The sequence below is a fragment of the Gasterosteus aculeatus genome, chromosome 2 (genome assembly GCF_964276395.1).
Source record: "Gasterosteus aculeatus chromosome 2, fGasAcu3.hap1.1, whole genome shotgun sequence".
Taxonomy (NCBI): domain Eukaryota; kingdom Metazoa; phylum Chordata; class Actinopteri; order Perciformes; family Gasterosteidae; genus Gasterosteus; species Gasterosteus aculeatus.
Window position 1 is genome coordinate 6,834,357 of NC_135689.1, and position 17,073 is coordinate 6,851,429.

General features: G+C 44.0%; 1 protein-coding gene across 7 annotated transcripts in view; it reads left to right on the forward strand.

Annotated features, from left to right (window-relative positions):
- The window catches only part of acap3a (ArfGAP with coiled-coil, ankyrin repeat and PH domains 3a), a 49,448-nt gene that overhangs the window by 27,898 nt on the left and 4,477 nt on the right, over positions 1 to 17,073 (forward strand). For 2 of the 7 annotated variants that reach the window (XM_040192419.2, XM_040192421.2), the window contains exons 5-24: positions 1,926 to 1,984; positions 2,336 to 2,519; positions 3,810 to 3,854; positions 3,967 to 4,062; positions 4,592 to 4,666; positions 6,087 to 6,098; positions 10,166 to 10,278; positions 10,700 to 10,751; positions 11,105 to 11,205; positions 11,330 to 11,441; positions 11,825 to 12,033; positions 13,310 to 13,379; positions 13,503 to 13,597; positions 13,689 to 13,906; positions 13,980 to 14,090; positions 14,274 to 14,372; positions 14,474 to 14,700; positions 15,276 to 15,385; positions 15,690 to 15,800; positions 15,888 to 15,949. In XM_040192419.2, the coding sequence (XP_040048353.1) occupies positions 1,926 to 1,984; positions 2,336 to 2,519; positions 3,810 to 3,854; positions 3,967 to 4,062; positions 4,592 to 4,666; positions 6,087 to 6,098; positions 10,166 to 10,278; positions 10,700 to 10,751; positions 11,105 to 11,205; positions 11,330 to 11,441; positions 11,825 to 12,033; positions 13,310 to 13,379; positions 13,503 to 13,597; positions 13,689 to 13,906; positions 13,980 to 14,090; positions 14,274 to 14,372; positions 14,474 to 14,700; positions 15,276 to 15,385; positions 15,690 to 15,800; positions 15,888 to 15,949 (2,161 nt within the window). The remainder of the gene's footprint in view (positions 1 to 1,925; positions 1,985 to 2,335; positions 2,520 to 3,809; positions 3,855 to 3,966; positions 4,063 to 4,591; positions 4,667 to 6,086; positions 6,099 to 10,165; positions 10,279 to 10,699; positions 10,752 to 11,104; positions 11,206 to 11,329; positions 11,442 to 11,824; positions 12,034 to 13,309; positions 13,380 to 13,502; positions 13,598 to 13,688; positions 13,907 to 13,979; positions 14,091 to 14,273; positions 14,373 to 14,473; positions 14,701 to 15,275; positions 15,386 to 15,689; positions 15,801 to 15,887; positions 15,950 to 17,073) is intronic. The other 5 variants (XM_040192420.2, XM_040192422.2, XM_040192423.2 and 2 more) reach the window with 5 other exon arrangements.

Sequence of the window (17,073 nt, forward strand, 5' to 3'; positions counted from 1 at the left end):
GTGGAATGAGAGGCAAACCGCTGCGTACAGTGGTCCATTGTGAGGGTGTTCGTAGCCGTCTCATTCCTCGGCCCTGATAACGGGTCATGGCAAGATGTGCCAGATATGCCGAACCTTGGGTACAACATGTTGGACAGTGTTTTCTTTGTGCGACCACATGATGACTTCTTTGCATGTGCCGACCTGATGTGATAGTAAGATGTTATGATAGTCAGATTTTGACTGTGAAGACAACTATGCTACAATTCAGATAAGTGATATGAAGATTTGCACCTGTAGATGACACTACTGTTAATGGTAGGTCAAAGGATCGCTAAATTAAAAAAAATATATATATATATATATATTTCTTAGCGATTAAAAAAAAAAGTATTATAAAAATGGGTTAGGGTCGTTAACACGACGTCTCGTCACAATCCTTTAGTTGGGCTCGTGAACATCAGAGACAACCTCCGGCATCTTGGCCAATGAAAATAGGGTATCAACTTGCCACAAAAGCAGCTCAGGAATGCTACAGGCTGCACTTCCCCCCGAGCCAGGAAGTCTCACAGCAGTCCTCCTGTCACCAAACACACACACACACACACACACGCACACATTTAAACATGAATGTTTGCTTGTTGATTGCTTTTAAAGATTGCGGTTTACGTTGAGCCTTCATACACCTCGCCCCTGTCTACGCGGTGCCCGGCCTGCTAGTCTTACACCCGGGTGTTTATAGCCTCTCTGTTGAGTCCTTGCGTCTTTGTGGGAGACCTCGATGGCAAAGCCTCACTGGCGCTTTTTGAACTGCATTCGGGAGAACAGATTGAGCGCACATGCACGATCAAACCCTTTGCATGCGCTTCACAAGGGCCTTGCTTGTAATCCTCCAGTTAAAACACCCATAAGCTTCATTTTATGGGATCTTGCTAATCTTCTAATCCACACCCAAAGCTGTATATCCAATTATTCGTGCGGGATGAGGACGCAAACCATTGAACCAATCTAGCTGCTCAGTTATGGTGACAGAACACAAGCTCTGACAATTCGTCTGAGTGGGTTTCGCTTTGAGTCTGCTGTGGATGCCGACTCCATTGTGCCAAAAGCCTCCTCGCCTCGCTCTCACTCACTTCCTCCCTCCCTCTCTGCCCAAGTGACCTATTTAGCAGCGGCAGCAGCAGCAACAACATGGCAGGAGCGATCACAGAGGATGTGCTTCAAGGGTGAAAGCGAGGCAAAGGGCCTTTGAATGTTAAACACAGAAAAGAAGGCGAGGGGGTTATTTTGTAGCAGCGGGTGCAGTTTGAAACTTGAGTGGGATTCCTCCACCATTCCAACGGGCATTAACAGGCTGATTTGCATCACTTGCATGCAGTATGTGGAAAAGACATGTGTAATTTGTCGCCATCTGTTGGTTGGAAATACAGTGATGGTTCGAGCATACATTTGTTTTCCCTCCAAAAGTTCTGTCACTTTGAATGAGAAATGGAAAAATGCTCTACGTTGTGCGAGACACATGCATGTTTTTGTTGTGCTGTATTGGTTTAACTGCAATATGCAAATAGGAAAAAATATATTTTAAGAACTACATGTTTGTCAAATTAAAGATTGCTACTGTGTTATTTTAAGCCAGTATCAATGACTTCCAAGTTTTATTTTCATATTACACTTTGTAATACTACTAATGTACTTTTACAACAATGTAATAATAGTCTCCTGCAGTCAGCATCCTACATAAGTACAAGTATGGAAGTATTATGAGCCAAATTTATTTAGATTTTAAAAAAGAGAGAAAAATTAATGATGGACTAATTGTTTCAGCTCTGGTTTAGATATGACTTAAAACCATTTATCTTGAGGGTGATACACAGTCTTCATGTATGTCAAAAACATCATTACGGCATGTTAATAATATGTGAATCCCTTCTTTTCGTCTGTTTCAGATCCTGTTTGATCAAGCACAGCGGTCTGTGAAGCAGCAGTTGCACAACTTTGTGAAAGAGTGAGTAAACATACAATTTACGGTGCTCCAGTCACGTATCCACGGAGAACTTTAAGATGTTTAAAATATTCAACACAGTTGGAAAAGCCCCCTAGGACCTGAACCTTTAAAAAAGCAGATGTACCCTTGCTACTACCCCCGAAAGCTTTTTGGTGTTTTTTAAATATTAAACCGAACAACCTTCTCTAGCCAGGATCTGTTGTTACAGACGTATCATGAACAACGCAGCGTAGCCTTACGGATTACCTGTGACCTCAAATTCACTTTGCGTTGGCGCTCTGTGAGCCTTCCCGAACGGGACCTGCAGTTTGCCTCGTGATCCGGTGAACCGTCACTGACTGTGTCTCTTAGGGATGTGCGGAAGTTCAAGGAGACAAAGAAGCACTTCGACAGGGTGCGCGAGGACATGGAGATCGCTCAGGTGAAGAACGCTCAGGCGCCGAGGAACAAGCCTCACGAGGTGGAAGAGGCCGGCGGCACGCTCAGCATCACTCGCAAGTGTTTCCGCCACCTTGCTCTGGACTACGTACTACAGGTCAGAAAAAGTCTCTGTAAATATAGAACACAGCAAAGGTGAGGTGTCTGAAGAAACACATGCAAGTGGCATGATTCTCTTAGAAAGCTGTGTGTATAATAAGTGGAGGCCCAGATGAATGGAAAGTAGTGTCTGCTTAAGGGACGGTTCCTGACTTTAGCTCCTTAGTTCTGCGCAGGCTTCAACACTGGGCCATGACATGGAAAGAACACCTGATCAATAAAAGTCTGGTTTTAATCCTAAACAAATCTGGCAACTGGGGTTAAACATTTGTGTAAGACATTTGCATGGTGTTCAAATCGCTTCATGTCTTTAAAATGAATCTGTGGACGCAGACTTATCCTGCCTGCACAATCGGGGAAAGGCCCTTTTTAGCCTGCAGGGATGTCTGCGTCCGCCCCGCTTCCTCCATGACACATTCTGCCGCCTGTTCATCTGGTCATACGCAGCATGCACTTTATTTAGCCTACAAGTTGTAACCTCCTACCCATGGCCGCCCCGCGGGGAACAAAGAGGCTGATTCAGTGCGATCGCTGTGACGGCCGTGCCCTCTTTTCTATTCTTCGTCCCGTCTGCTGGCAGCTTTCTCTCACTGCCCTCAGACACGTTACCCTTTTGAGTGTTGATTGAAAGTGTCTCAGGGCAGAAGAGGTCAAAGCAGTGGGGGGAGATGTGCTAGATGAGATAAGAGACTCTTAAATGTAGCACAAGACGCTATTTAGGTTTGCATTGTTCGACGTGTGCAATGTCGAGGCTTCGAGTCTTAAAATCCCAGACTGACTTTGTGTCACTCGTACTGGGACAATTATTCAGATCATCTGATTGAGTTAAAGTACTAATATAACACTGTGTAGTAAGATATTTACGCTCACTTCTGTAAACCGGGCATCAGCTTTTGGTTGCAGGAACTGAAATATTGTTTATCACTTTTTCTTTTTCTTTATTAAAAAATGTGTCGTTTTGTGTCAGCTCAGTAGTAGAAATGTAGTATATATTTAAACGCTATATTATAGCAATAAAAATAAATAAATAAATAAATTATCTCCGGTTTATGTTTTATCTCAGAATTAACAGAGTTTGAATATTAAGTGTGATGTCCTGCAAATTTTAACTCAGTTAACTCAATAGTCAGGTTGGTGCTAGGGAATATGGGCAAATGTTGTCCACTAGATGGAGGTATCTCTTTAGCCTGTAATTGTTTTGGAAATCATCAAACAAAAGTCCATTCTCCAGACCGTCTAATCTATTATTTACATTCAAAAAGGTATGTCTCTCTTTTTTTTTCTGCAGATCAATGTCCTGCAGGCAAAGAAGAAATTTGAGATCCTCGATGCTGTGAGTCAATGCAGCCCCACGCACCCAAAGCAATGCATCCTTATCATACTTTACAAATAAAAAAATTCAAAATGTAATATAAAAAACCAACATATGCCTCCGTCCCTTGCAGATGCTGTCGTTCATGCACGCCCAGTACTCGCTGTTCCAGCAGGGCTACAACCTGCTGGATGAGATCGACCCTTACATGAAGAAACTGGCTACTGAGGTGAGCGAAGCTTCTTCTTCACCACCGAGCTGAGCTGCATCACTGGTTTTGGGTCCTTTGAACTATCGACACGAAGGCCGCTGCGTAATGTGTCGTTAGCGTTTCTGGTTTGCTGATTGATGCGTTGGTAGTTTTGATCTGATTTAAGGTGTATTGTACCAAATAAAGGGCATCCTCTTTACATTCAATGAAAATAAACCACAAGAGTTCAACTCAATATGTCATTGTTGCACAATCGTGTTACAGTGGACTTACCCGTTGGACACAGCAGGCTGCTGCAGGACAATCGATGCTTCATTATAGAACACTGACCTAACATGTCATTGAAAGCTAAGCCTGTGTTGCCTGTGATTCTTCTCTGAATCACCCTTTACCACTGACGGTGCCTTCACCACTACTTTATACGGATACTACTTATATACTCTGAGTATCGCCTCAAACTAGTGCGATCACAGGATGTGCATTTGGCTGGATGTCCCTTAAGAAACCCTGAACTTGTTTTTCTTTTTTTGTATCCGGGACTTTTCAGCTAGATCAGCTGGTGATTGATTCAGCCATGGAGAAGAGGGAAATGGAGCATAAACATGCAACCATTCAGCAGAGGGTGAGTGCCTGCTGTTTTTGAATCAATTAGTAAAAAAATTGTATATCTTCAGTATTGTATTAAATTGTTAGTATATAGTAAAAATTGTTGCATGCTGTATGTCTGTTATAACACCCTATTGTCTGCTGGCAATTCCATGTTTAAAAATGACTGAAATACTGAATCAAATGTGAAATTGCATATTGTCTCCTACATGGTGTTAAAAAGAATTCAGTAGAAATCCTGATATGGCTTTAGCATTTTCTTGGGGGAGGGTAAGGTCTTCAAATGCAAACATAATCAATTCATCGCATGTGCAATGTGTGTGTGTGTGTGTGGGGGTGGGGGGGGGGGGTGAGGCAGAAGTTTCAGGCGGAGGTCCATCGTCAGCACAACTTCAACTTGGGTCGAACCTTTTCTCCTTTGTTTTTTGTCCAGAGTTTGGGGTTTTGTTTTACGTGACACTACGTCTTGGCAGGATAATACTGAGATGTTAACTGAGAATCCAACAGGCCGTTAATGTGCTTACATCTCACCTCCAAGGTCCAGTCTGCCACCGGGGCCGGTGCATCTGTTGTGGCTGGGGAGGGATTAGACCTGGGCAGTGTTTGATTAATCCCCCTAACAAGTCCAGGCATTGATTTAAGCATTAAAATCAGGTGGAATTAAGGGGTTTTAAGAGATGTTAATCCCACTGTTGTCTGCTGTAGATGGTCAGCACATTATCTTCTGTTTGTGCCGATAAGCAGGAGCCTCACTGTGCTGTAAAGTGCTGACCACATGGTTTGAACGGTTTGAACGGATCCCTCTGACTGTCGATCCTCCTTTTTTCTTTTTCTTTAGTTCCTTTTTATTGTTTTCAGTGAGATATCTTCGAATAGGCTCCATGGGTATATCATCCCTCGGTGCTCGGTGATCAATACTTGTAGGGTGCACTCCCTGTTTGATATCTTGTTAGTTAATAATTCAGAAAGCCTCATTTCTATCGGCCCAGTGTCTGGCTCCTGTGCAGCCCCGGATCAGTGACCATCTGTCAGGCAGCTCTGGTCGGCACTCTCCCTCCGGGCTCTGTGGTCCGCGCCGTGGATGAGGGGCCACGGGGCTCGTTATCGATCGTTTTTTGTTGGCCAGAGCGGTTGGACGCTGAGCATCATGCAGCGTCCGTCACCAAGGGACGTGTGCGGTAGTAGCTAATTTTTAAAGGTCAGGGAGCGGAGGCCGCATTACAATCTGAATGGTGAGAAAACATGGAGGCGGTGGTGGTGGGAGATGTTTTTTTTGTGGGCAGCTTGATTGCTGGTGAAGACCAGTGAGGAGGATAGTCAGAGGTGCATTGAAGCTTCAAGATGTTTGTATTATCCCAACATAAATTAGCCTGGTGGTTCTAACAGCTTTTTTTTCTCCTCTCTCTTCTTGCTGTTGTCACGATACCTTCTCTCAGACCCTCATGCAGGTGAGTACTCCTACATTTGTTTCCTTGTCTGAATTGAATCTGTGGTTACATGAGTAGGGGGCCGGTGCGGTGCAGCAGAGCCCACTGTGTTAACACGGGACATTTACAAAAACCTTTTGAAGTTTTCTCCAAGACTGCAGAAGCCCTGAGGGCAAGCTGAAATAACTCCTGAATCATTTATGAAAGAACAATTAGAAACCCAGGTCTTTGTTTTAGAAACGTGTGTTACATCATCTATTTCAGTGGTGCAAACTGACGTACTGAACAAGATTCAGGATGTTGTACTTTTACTTGAGTGCTGCTCTATATTTCTACTGCTCTATTTATTTATTTTACAACATTAGTTACTTTGGAGATTTAGATTAAACTACTGCTTATGAATAGTTTAAGCTACATTTTGAACACTTCAAAATGCTTCACTACTACTACTACTACTTAAGGAATATTTTAAACAAAGGACTTTACTTCAGAATATTTCTACTTTATTTATTTGTATTTGTATTTTTTTTTTTTAAAGGTATCATGTAACGTTCAAACATAAAATCCACCATTTGATGCATTGCACCATATTACATCTTTAGCATTTAGCTTGTGTTGTGTGCTGAAAAGGACAAACAAGACTCACAATGCAAAGCTACAGGAGATAACAGCATTAAAGGAAATAATAATAATACTTTTTGTCAATGTCTCAAACAATCTTTACTTGATTAGAGTACTGCTTCGCCCTCGGCCTATTGAATATTAATAATTGCAGTGCCCTGAAATGGATAACAATGCAGATTTTGGTTTTATTCATGAACAAAATTATCATTGCATTGCATTTTTTGTTCTTTATTCACCGTCGCTGTTAGAGCAGCGTGGCCTACTTTGACATTCTTCTCTACGTCCTTTAAAGATTAAGATTAAACTTTTAAATTCCCCTTTCTTGCCCCCCCCCCCCCCCCCCCCTCCCCCCCCTCTCCATCGCATCGGGCGTATGCAATAAGCCTTGAGTAAACTTACACAGGGCAAAGGGGCAGCCTTCACTCAGTACAGGCCCAGAAACCAGGAGAGCAGAAAGGGAGTTAAAGTGCTCCAGCTGCTACTGCGGCTGACTCGGCCCTCGGTGCAGCAGAAAACGCCCACATGGCAGCGCCATTCATTTTTAACCTCGGATTTAATGGAGAAGTTCTGTTCAACACAGCGGGGTCCTCTTACTATTCTATACTTCCTTTACGTCACCAGCGCAACGCTACATGCTGCCCCACATGTGCGTCACTTGATCTATTTTTAGTGCTTCAAACTGAAAGTTGTAGTGAAAACATTATTTTATATTTTTGTTTGTATGGGGGATATTTATAATAGACAGCAACACTCTACATCTTAACATAGATGTATACTTCCAGGTGATATCGATTTAGGGCTGTAACATCACATATTTTCACTACCTATTAATCAACAACGCAATTTGTTAAAGGCTTAAATAGTTAGAAAACAAATCCTCTAAAATATTAGAGCAATTTAAACAGTAATGTTTAAATTGTCTTACTATGTGAAATGGCTCCATTGGGGAAGAACACTTCAAACATGAATACAATTGATTGAAACTGATTTAAGTGTGGATCCAATCAGCCAAGTCTTACCCAATTTATCCAATTCCAAGACTGTTGAGGTGCACAAGTATGCAAATACCATTTTTATAATAGTTGGAAAAAACACAAACTGCAATGGATTATTGTTAGGTGCGAGGGGGGAAATACTCGTTGGTACCCTTAGGAATGATTTGATTCACATATCGTGAGATGGGAAGCCGTGTGAATATGGCCACGTCAGTTTCCCCCCTCAATGACAGTAATCTGACTTTGGGGGATGTTTAGCTTTTTTCAGAAAGCTGTGAACTGTTTGTTGCCTCTGTATGATTAATATCTCTAGTACTTGAAATTGACTTTTGGGGGGGGGTTTCGTAAATATGTAACAACGTCAACCAGGTCTGCTGAGGATTTGTTAAAGGTGTGTTCTGCAAGAAGGCGGAAAGCACGTCTCTAGTGGATAAAAAGCTTGCAGAAAGAGTTTGCTGTTATAACTACACACGGCGGCACCCAGCATACAATAAACGACACATCTTTGCAGACTGGGTAGTCAATTTCAGCTACTAGGCTCGTCATTTGTCGTTGGCGGTCTGCTTGCACAGCCTGTGAGGTTGGCTGTACAGCAGGTGGATACAGCATCGGCATGTTGTCTTCAGCTGCTCCGCGCCACTTGAACAACAATTTGCTTACTTTGACGTTCAACGTTTCTCCTCTGCTCGCTCAATAATTCACCGGTGTTCATTCTTTCCGTCTCTGTGACGTGGCGTCATTAAAAATAGATTTGTCGTGGGCTCGAGAGATGTGCAGAGTACAAATCCAGCACACAAGGTGTCTTTTTTTTTTTTTTTTACTGTCGCCCTGCATGCTTGCTGTGTGTTGTGTTCGAAGAAGTGAGGCATCCGGAGCCAGCTGAAGGTGAGCCGCGTCCACTGCCGACCCGTTTGAAACCCGCGTTGCCTTTTTGTGAGTGGAGATGAGGAGGAGGAGGTCAATCCAGCCCTGAAGGGATGCTTGTTTGGCGATCTGGGCGGCCGGCCAGATTGATTCCCTCTGGGTCAACGGAGGGGGACCAACACTCCCTCCTCCTTCGTCAGCGGTGGGCGGTGTGTTTAGGGAGCGGTGAAACCCAAGCAGACCCAGAGGTGTCGGAGCAGCCGCGGCGCCGCCGTGGTGTGGTGCGCTCTTCTCCCATCGGCAGCTGTATGGTAATCTGTCCTGATCCTGGAGGCTCGCGGGGGCCGGTGGAGGCAGGTGGCTCTGGTGCAGGGCACACACGTTGGGATTACGCAGCGCACTGCAGCAAACGCCGCGCGTCGACCTCCGCTGTGAGGGAGGGAAGGCAGACACGCCGCTACTCTGAGACGTCGTCTGGTTGTCGGGAGCCTACTTTTCTACACATGTAGTTTGGGCCTTTTTTTGAGCTTTTCCATGTTGTTGGAACACGCTAAACGCTTCAGAATGAAGATCTTCTGCTGGTGGGACCACAGTTTGGTGGGTTGATTTGCATTAAATTGGATGTTTATTATCTCTCATTTGGTCATCGCTATATTTAACTTTATTCCAGGTTCTTTCTTTGTGGTAATTTGTTGGCGTGCCAAGTTTGTAATAGACGAGCTGTACTTCTTGTGCTGCTGTATCTGCTTTCCCTCAGCACTCAGTCGCTCTCATTAAAATGTGAAAAGGTTTTTAGTGTTTGGAGGTCCCAGGTGTGACGCTCAATGACGCATGTGTACATTGTAAAATAAGGGTCATCTAAAGCACCATGGTGGGTAGGTGCTAAAGACAAGGTTGAATTTGAATATGTCCTTCATATATCTAACATAATTTGATTTATTGTTCTTTTGGTTAATAATAGCTTCATGGTTTGTTCTTTGTGAAGGTTATAAAAACGTTTGTCTTTTCTCAGAGCTGCATGCATTTGATGTTTAAATACAACTTTGGATAACTTCATATTCTGTCCTGACTGCATATTGCACATTGCTTCTAAAATGAGGCTAATAAGTATTGTCAGGAAACCCGGTGTCTTACTGTCCTTCCTATTCATCAAAACTTCATCTGTTTTCGATGCTTCCTAAAACCCTTCAATGTAGGAATGACTGCTCTAATGCCTTTCTGTTAGCTTGCATCAACGTGCTGCAGGCGGATTTCACATGAATCGCCCTCTGTTTATGTAATACTGTGCGTCACTGTGGCATCTGTCGAGTTAGAAATGACTCCCGTGTGCCACGCGCGATGACATGCAGCTCCTGTGTGTGGACCAACATGTGACTATTTCCACACGATCGCACGGTGCAGGATTTGGTTGGGTAATGGACTGTACGGACTGCTCCGTCACATTGGATGCTGCTGCTGGTATTCCAGGAATAGCACGCATGCGGCTGCATGCGTCTGAAAATGAAAAGGTTTTAATGGCATCCAGCCAACGATAAGCTGCTGTGTCAACATTGACAGCAGGAGTTTATTTAGGGGTCTTATGTCTCTCTTTCTCTTTTCTTTCAGGACTTTTCCTATGATGACTCTAAGGTGGAGTTCAATGTGGATTCTCCTAACGGTGTGGTGATGGAGGGCTACTTGTTTAAAAGGGCTAGCAATGCCTTCAAGACCTGGAACAGGTAGAAATAAAGATTGATATACCTCAATGTAATCACTGTAGTGTACGCAGGAAATTGATGGGAGAGCATGTGCAGTATCGCTGTACTTTAATTAAAGTCAGTTTAAGTAAACTCACAAAAATAAAACGATTTTTTGATTAAAGAAATAAAAAGGAAGTAAAGAAAAAAATTGGTACATGATTTATTTATCTGTTTAAAAAAAGACACTCCACACAAGTCATATCTCAGTGAAATCTGAACAGACACCATATGCATATTTTTAGACTCTCAACATGCATAACTTCTCACACAGTCCTGATGTTGTGTTGCCATGAGATAAACACATCTCAGTCCATGCTTGTGATGGACCTTTGGTCGCTTAAAGATTGGAAGGATACACATCTGTGCTAACTCGTCTATCCCTCCTCTCCTCCTCCTCCAGACGGTGGTTCTCCATTCAGAACAGTCAGCTGGTCTATCAGAAGAAGCTCAAGGCAAGTGCATATATCTCCGAGCTGTCAGCTCTCCCCAGGGTGAAGTGGGCCCAAAGAGGTTAAGTGCAACCTTAATGGAAGGATGGCTTGAAGGTTTTCTAACGTTATTGGGGGGGGTCTTCTCTAAATTGCATCAGCACTCAGCCGATGCTGCGTTTGAGTAAAGGCGTTTCCGGTGATACCTGAGTTCTCGTGGCACATTGGTGTTGCTTGGTCGACATCGCCGTCAACGGTGACGTCCACATTGAGCCTTCACTCCTCAGGAAGGAAAATCAGGGAGGGGCCAAAGTTTCATGTGTGCGGATTGTTTTCTTACGAGCAGAGAAAAGACGAGTCGTTTGGCGTTTTCACAGGATTCCTTGACGGTGGTGGTGGAAGACCTGCGGCTGTGCTCCGTTAAACCGTGTGAGGACATCGAGAGGAGGTTCTGCTTCGAGGTTCTGTCCCCCTCCAAGTAAGACTAAACTATATCGGATTGGATTGGACAGAGAATTTGGTTAAGAAATTGGTGTACCTCACAGCAGATCTGTGCAGATGGCCTGTTTTTATTGGTAACAGCACTTTGGTTCGTCTCATAGGAGCTGTATGCTTCAGGCCGAGTCCGAGAAGCTGAGACAAGCGTGGATTCAGGCGGTTCAAGCCAGCATTGCGTCGGCCTACAGAGAAAGCCCAGACACGTACTACATAGAGGTGAAGCATCCACAGATGTGTTTTAAAGCTTAGTCGTGATATTTTTTTCCATTTGTTTCTTGTATTTCTATTTTGTCAAGCTTTTTTTGTACATTTTATTTTGCAGCCAACTAAAATACAGGAGTAAAAAAATATCCAGCGTATAGAAAATGTGGGGAATACACTTACACAATTTTTAATATGAAGTTACTACAAGCTCATTTTTGTTCACTTTGGCTGAGCCTCAAATAAAGACCGGAAACACAATAATGGTTTGTTAAATCCATTAACATTTTTAATAGAAATCACGGAATTTGCCGTTTTATGGATTAAGCAGGACTGTTAAGTGATCTGCACACCTTTGTGTTTTCCTGCTGAATGTTTTACGACGCATCTGTGTTTAGCATCTGGACAGAACGGCCTCTCCCTCCACCAGCAGTATTGATTCTGCCAGCGAGCCGCGGGAGCGCAGCGTGCGAGGGGAGACCATCCTGCAGCGGATCCAGTGCCAGCCGGGGAACGAGCACTGCTGCGACTGCGGGCAGGCCGACCCTCGCTGGGCCTCCATCAACCTGGGCATCCTGCTGTGTATCGAGTGCTCTGGCATCCACAGGTACAGTCCAGGAAAATGTTTTCATCCTTTATATTACTGTCAAAATTGTAGATGAATGTTTTAGATGATATACACCTGAAATAAAAGTCATTTAATTAACCTATTTGTAATTAGAGTCCTTTTAAGTCTTTGATTGCGGTAATAAATAACCAGCCTGTTTTTACAGTAATCAAAGTGAGTTTGTTTCATGAATATTCTGGAATTGGGTAACATGTATCTTGAGCCGCATACGTATATTCTGTCATCTTTTAAGATTATTTTCAATTTCTTCCAACAAGTTGATTTCTATTTCTATCAGAAACGGTAATTTAAAGAAATAATAAACGGTCGTTATGTCTAAACTTCCTTGACTAAGTTGCATTTGACCACTGAAGTTTAATTTCCTTCTAAAGAAAAGCTTTTAGGACCCAATAAAGAATACGAGTCAAAAAGATTCAGTTTGAACCTTTAATGCAATACGGTACATTTGTACGCTCGAGCTTTAACAAAGTTAAGTTAAACAAAGCAAAGAATGGCGTGTGGGGGGGGGGGGGACTTCAAGACACTCAATGTCACTGTGTGGTCGCTGGCACTGAAGGCAGGAAGTGGTGCCAACTGTCGGTTACTTTGGACTTGCATTGTGCTTTTCAAAGTCCATGCACGTTCTGCTACCCCCCCCCCCCACACACACACACACACCACTCAATAGTTAAATTCAGTGTCAGATCATGGTGGACATCCTGAACTAAGCTAATGTTTGGATGCGTCACACTCATTTGTTTTCAAGCCTCTATGTGGAAATAAAAATCGATGTGTTTGAATTTGAAGTTGCCACTGCCGACGTATTAAATCACAAACCTGATTCTTGTGTGTGTCCTCGCTGGTTGAATACTCACGTTCCCTTTCGGGCCTCGTGCTCGCACAGTGAGTTCGGACATTTTGTTACAATCCAGGGAAACGAGGAGGTAGAAACATAGAATCAGGGTTTCGTCTTTTTTTTTTTTTTTTTTTTACTGTTGCCTGGATACCAGAAAGCCACATCAGAGGAACTTGGTGATTTGCATGACATTAGAAGCTGCTCCTCTCATTTCCCTGTTATAACGATAGATCCTTGCAGCTATTCAGGCCTGAAGCTCTTTTATACAACCCCATAGTGTTTGATCCATTTGGGAATCTTCTTATATCAACTACTTTTGTTTTATTTGTTGTGGCCGCCATCATACTTCTCTTTCTCCTCATGACTTGTTTGACTAGAAAACATTCGAATTTGAATTTTTATTTCTTGCTGTCGTTGCAGGAGTCTCGGAGTTCAGTGTTCAAAGGTTCGCTCACTCACACTGGACTCATGGGAACCAGAATTATTAAAGGTACAGTTTGTTTCAGCGTGTGTGTTTGCAAAGCTACAGTTAGCTCAAAAAACAAACAAAATCCAACTAAATGTGAGATTAAGGAGAGCATTAATATCATGTCTCTTTGTCTCTGCTTCACAGTTAATGTGTGAGCTTGGAAACGGTGTTATTAATCACATCTATGAAGGTTCATACCAAGAACAAGGTCTAAAGAAACCATTACCGTCCAGTTCAAGGTAGGAATTCATTCAATATGGCTAAATCCAATTTAATCAAGGGGTTTTTGAAGCATTGCAAGTGTCTCACATGTTATGTGGTCTCTTGCAGGCAGGAGAAGGAGGCTTGGATAAAGGCAAAGTACGTGGAGAAGAAGTTCCTGAAGAAGCTGGGCTCCACAGAGATCCTCATCAATGGAGTGAGGAAGTCGGAGCGGCGGTGGAGCGTGAAAAAGTGTCGGAGACACAACAGCGCCACCATGGTGCCTAAAACGCGCCGGAGGTACCGACAGGAGCCCGGAACCACCTCCCCGTCCGGCCTCTCCTCAGGTAAGGCTCTCCGTCTGCGCCTGGGTCTCTGAGGGGCGGAGCTTTCTGCTTACCTGGCTCCTTTTTTCACCAGTGACCCGTGTTTGTCTCACAGCCGCTGCTAAATTCCGACGGGACTCCCTGTTTTGTCCCGATGAGCTGGATTCTCTCTTCTCCTACTTTGACACCGGATCTGGGCCTCGAAGTAAGCGACTCACTATTTTGACTGTTCCCCCCCCAAGAAAACTAAAGACACAGATTTATTGGTTTATTTATATACTGTGGGAAGTCTCTGTTTTGCATGATTTTGACAACCACTTTTAACAAACGCTGATCACCCGGAATGAGACAGCGGCATATTAATGTGTCCATGCTCTGGCATCTCCCGGTCCGGCAGGCCTCAGCAGTGACAGCGGGTTAGGAGGCAGCACAGACGGCAGCACAGACATCCTGGTGTTTGGTTCGGTGGTGGGCAGCGTCACGGAGGGTAAGCGGAGTCACAGATGCCCCCCCCCGTCGCCCCTCGGGTGTCGTGCGTGTGGGGAATTGAATGACTCAATATCTCCGCGTCTTCACGCCGTTCCTCAGAGTGCGAGGCGTCCGAGGACTCGAGCGGTGAAGCTGAGCTGGAGGTCGAGCCGGAGACATCGGACCCGGAGGACACGAGGGTCCTCCATCCCGGAGCGCTGCTCTGCAAGGCCTCCAAAGCCCGCAACCTGCCGGTTATGGCCGAAGCGCTTGCCCACGGGGCAGATGTGAATTTGGTCAACGACGAGGACGAAGGGAAGACGCCGCTCATACAGGCCGTGATGGGGGTGAGTTGGTCCGCTGCCAGAAATTAGTCACGTGGGAGGCGTTCGATTTGTGTATTTCATTTTTATGTTTCGATGACACAGGGCAGATATGAGCAACACTTGTGTAAACTCTGGAGGATCTTTGTTAAGTCTGCTGCTGATGTCATAGTGATGTCAGCAGTTTTATCTGGGCTTAAAGTATTCACTTTTATTTTTCAAAATGACTTCTAAATCTAAATCTAAATAGATCTAAATTAAGAGCAGCCAGCAGGTAATCATTGTTTCTGCATCTGTTCCAGCGACATGAAACACACATCTAAAGTGCTGCTGGTTTTAGTTCATGCAGAGGTTGGAGAGAGTCACTTGTAATACGCCACTGATCTTCACACAAACAAAACATTATAGACAAGAATAATCCCAAAAAACCTCTGGGGCCACTAAGTAGATTCAAATAGGTAATTTTTTTCACATAATCACACCGCTGCTGGGAGAGTGAGAATATCCGTTGTATATCCGAATGCCCTTTTCTGCAAAAATCGTAATCATCGTAATCCTAATTTTGTTTATTGTCGGTGATGTGTTGTTTATCACTTCAGGGTTCGTTGATCGCCTGCGAGTTTCTGCTCCAGAACGCTGCTGACGTCAACCAAAGGGATGCAAGAGGGAGGGGGCCCCTGCATCATGCCACATATCTGGGACACACGGGGTGAGTCACAAGACTGAAAGTAGCTGTTACGTAATTATAAGACCTGCACTTTGTACTGTGGCTCACTTGTGGGATCGATGACTGCTAGTCTAGTCTTAAGCGTGATAATAATATCAATTAAATTAAGATGTAGAGGTAAAACTAACTCAATCGTAAATGCATTTTCTTTTTGCTGGTCACAGTTATTTTGGATTTAAATCTGTTGTTTGGCTGCCTGTTCTTCTGTCAGTGGGCCTGACATTGAGCACGGACCTTTGAAAATGCCGTTTGCTGTGATAAACCTTTGTTTCTCTGGTCTTTACAGGCAGGTGTGTTTATTCCTAAAACGAGGAGCCACGCAGAACGACGGGGATGAGGACGGCCAGGATCCTTTGAGCATAGCTGTACAGCAAGCCAATGCTGATATAGTCACACTGTATGCTCATTTATACACATACTATCCATGCATCTCTAATTAATTCCCCATGACGACTTTTTAACACCCTTCCCTTCTCTCCTAAAGGCTGCGTCTGGCCAGGATGAATGAGGAGATGCGGGAGTCGGAGGGACCGTTTGGACAGCCAGGTCAATACCCAACCAGCAGCCCCACCGAGCAGCAGTATAAGAGATGCATTCAGGAGTTTATCTGTCTCAATATAGCACAGTGCTAGAAGTTTAAAGTATGGTGTCAAACCAGTGCAGGGGGTGCCAGTAGACGTATGACTGACTATAAGACATGTCGGGGGGGGGGGCATAAAGCTTATTTCCTCCTCTCACTTTCTCACCACCGGATTAATCAGAAAGCTCCGAACGAAGAATCTCCTCATTCCCGGTCTGCTGACTGGAGACCAAAGCCGTCAGCTCTTCACTCAGGATCCCACAATAACTCAGTGTTAACCTCCTTTAATGATGTCCGATTCCACCTACTGGTGATGAGCTTAGTCAGTCAAATCCCAGCAGAGTTGATGCATCACTGCCAGCTACTATTTTTATTTCGTAGATTTTCCAGCAGCACCATTGTGAAGCAATCAAAACAACACAATTAAGTCGTCAATTTTATTTGGAGGTTTTTCGGGGGTACAGGGTCCTCTGAACCAAAGACCAGCCACAGCTCATTCGTCTCAACAATTCTACATTTAAATTCGTCGTGAGTGGTTATCCTAGTGGTACTTGAAAAGAGTTGTTTCAGGCACTGTTCCGGAGGTAAAATTCCTATACTAGAATACCTTTCCTGCGGATTAGATCCGCATGGAACTCTCCTGGTAAATCATCAGTGGAGAAGATTAAAAAAGCAGGAGATCCAAGCCTGTGTACTTAAAAACGTTGTGGGTCAACGTTTAATGTGAGTGCATTTGAGAAGGAAACATCCAATCACTGAGCTTTAATTCAGATTTCACATTTTGCAAACTGGCTTAGTGCCTGGGTCACTTTGGTGGCTGGATTCTTCACCATGGCAACGGTATTGTTGCATTCAGGGCCATCTGTTATACCAAAACGACTGCTATTCTCAGAAAACAAGTAGATTGATTAGATTGATTAGAACTGGAGTGAACTATGTCCTGAGACGCAGGTGAAAAACAACAATCAGCTGATCCATTTCCTATATCTGATTTAAATGACGCTGTCTAAGCTGTATTCTCTCCTGTTACGACATGTGAAAAACAAGCTCAAGCAGGTTGAAGCAGGTGGGCGAGGGGACCCTTTTTCCT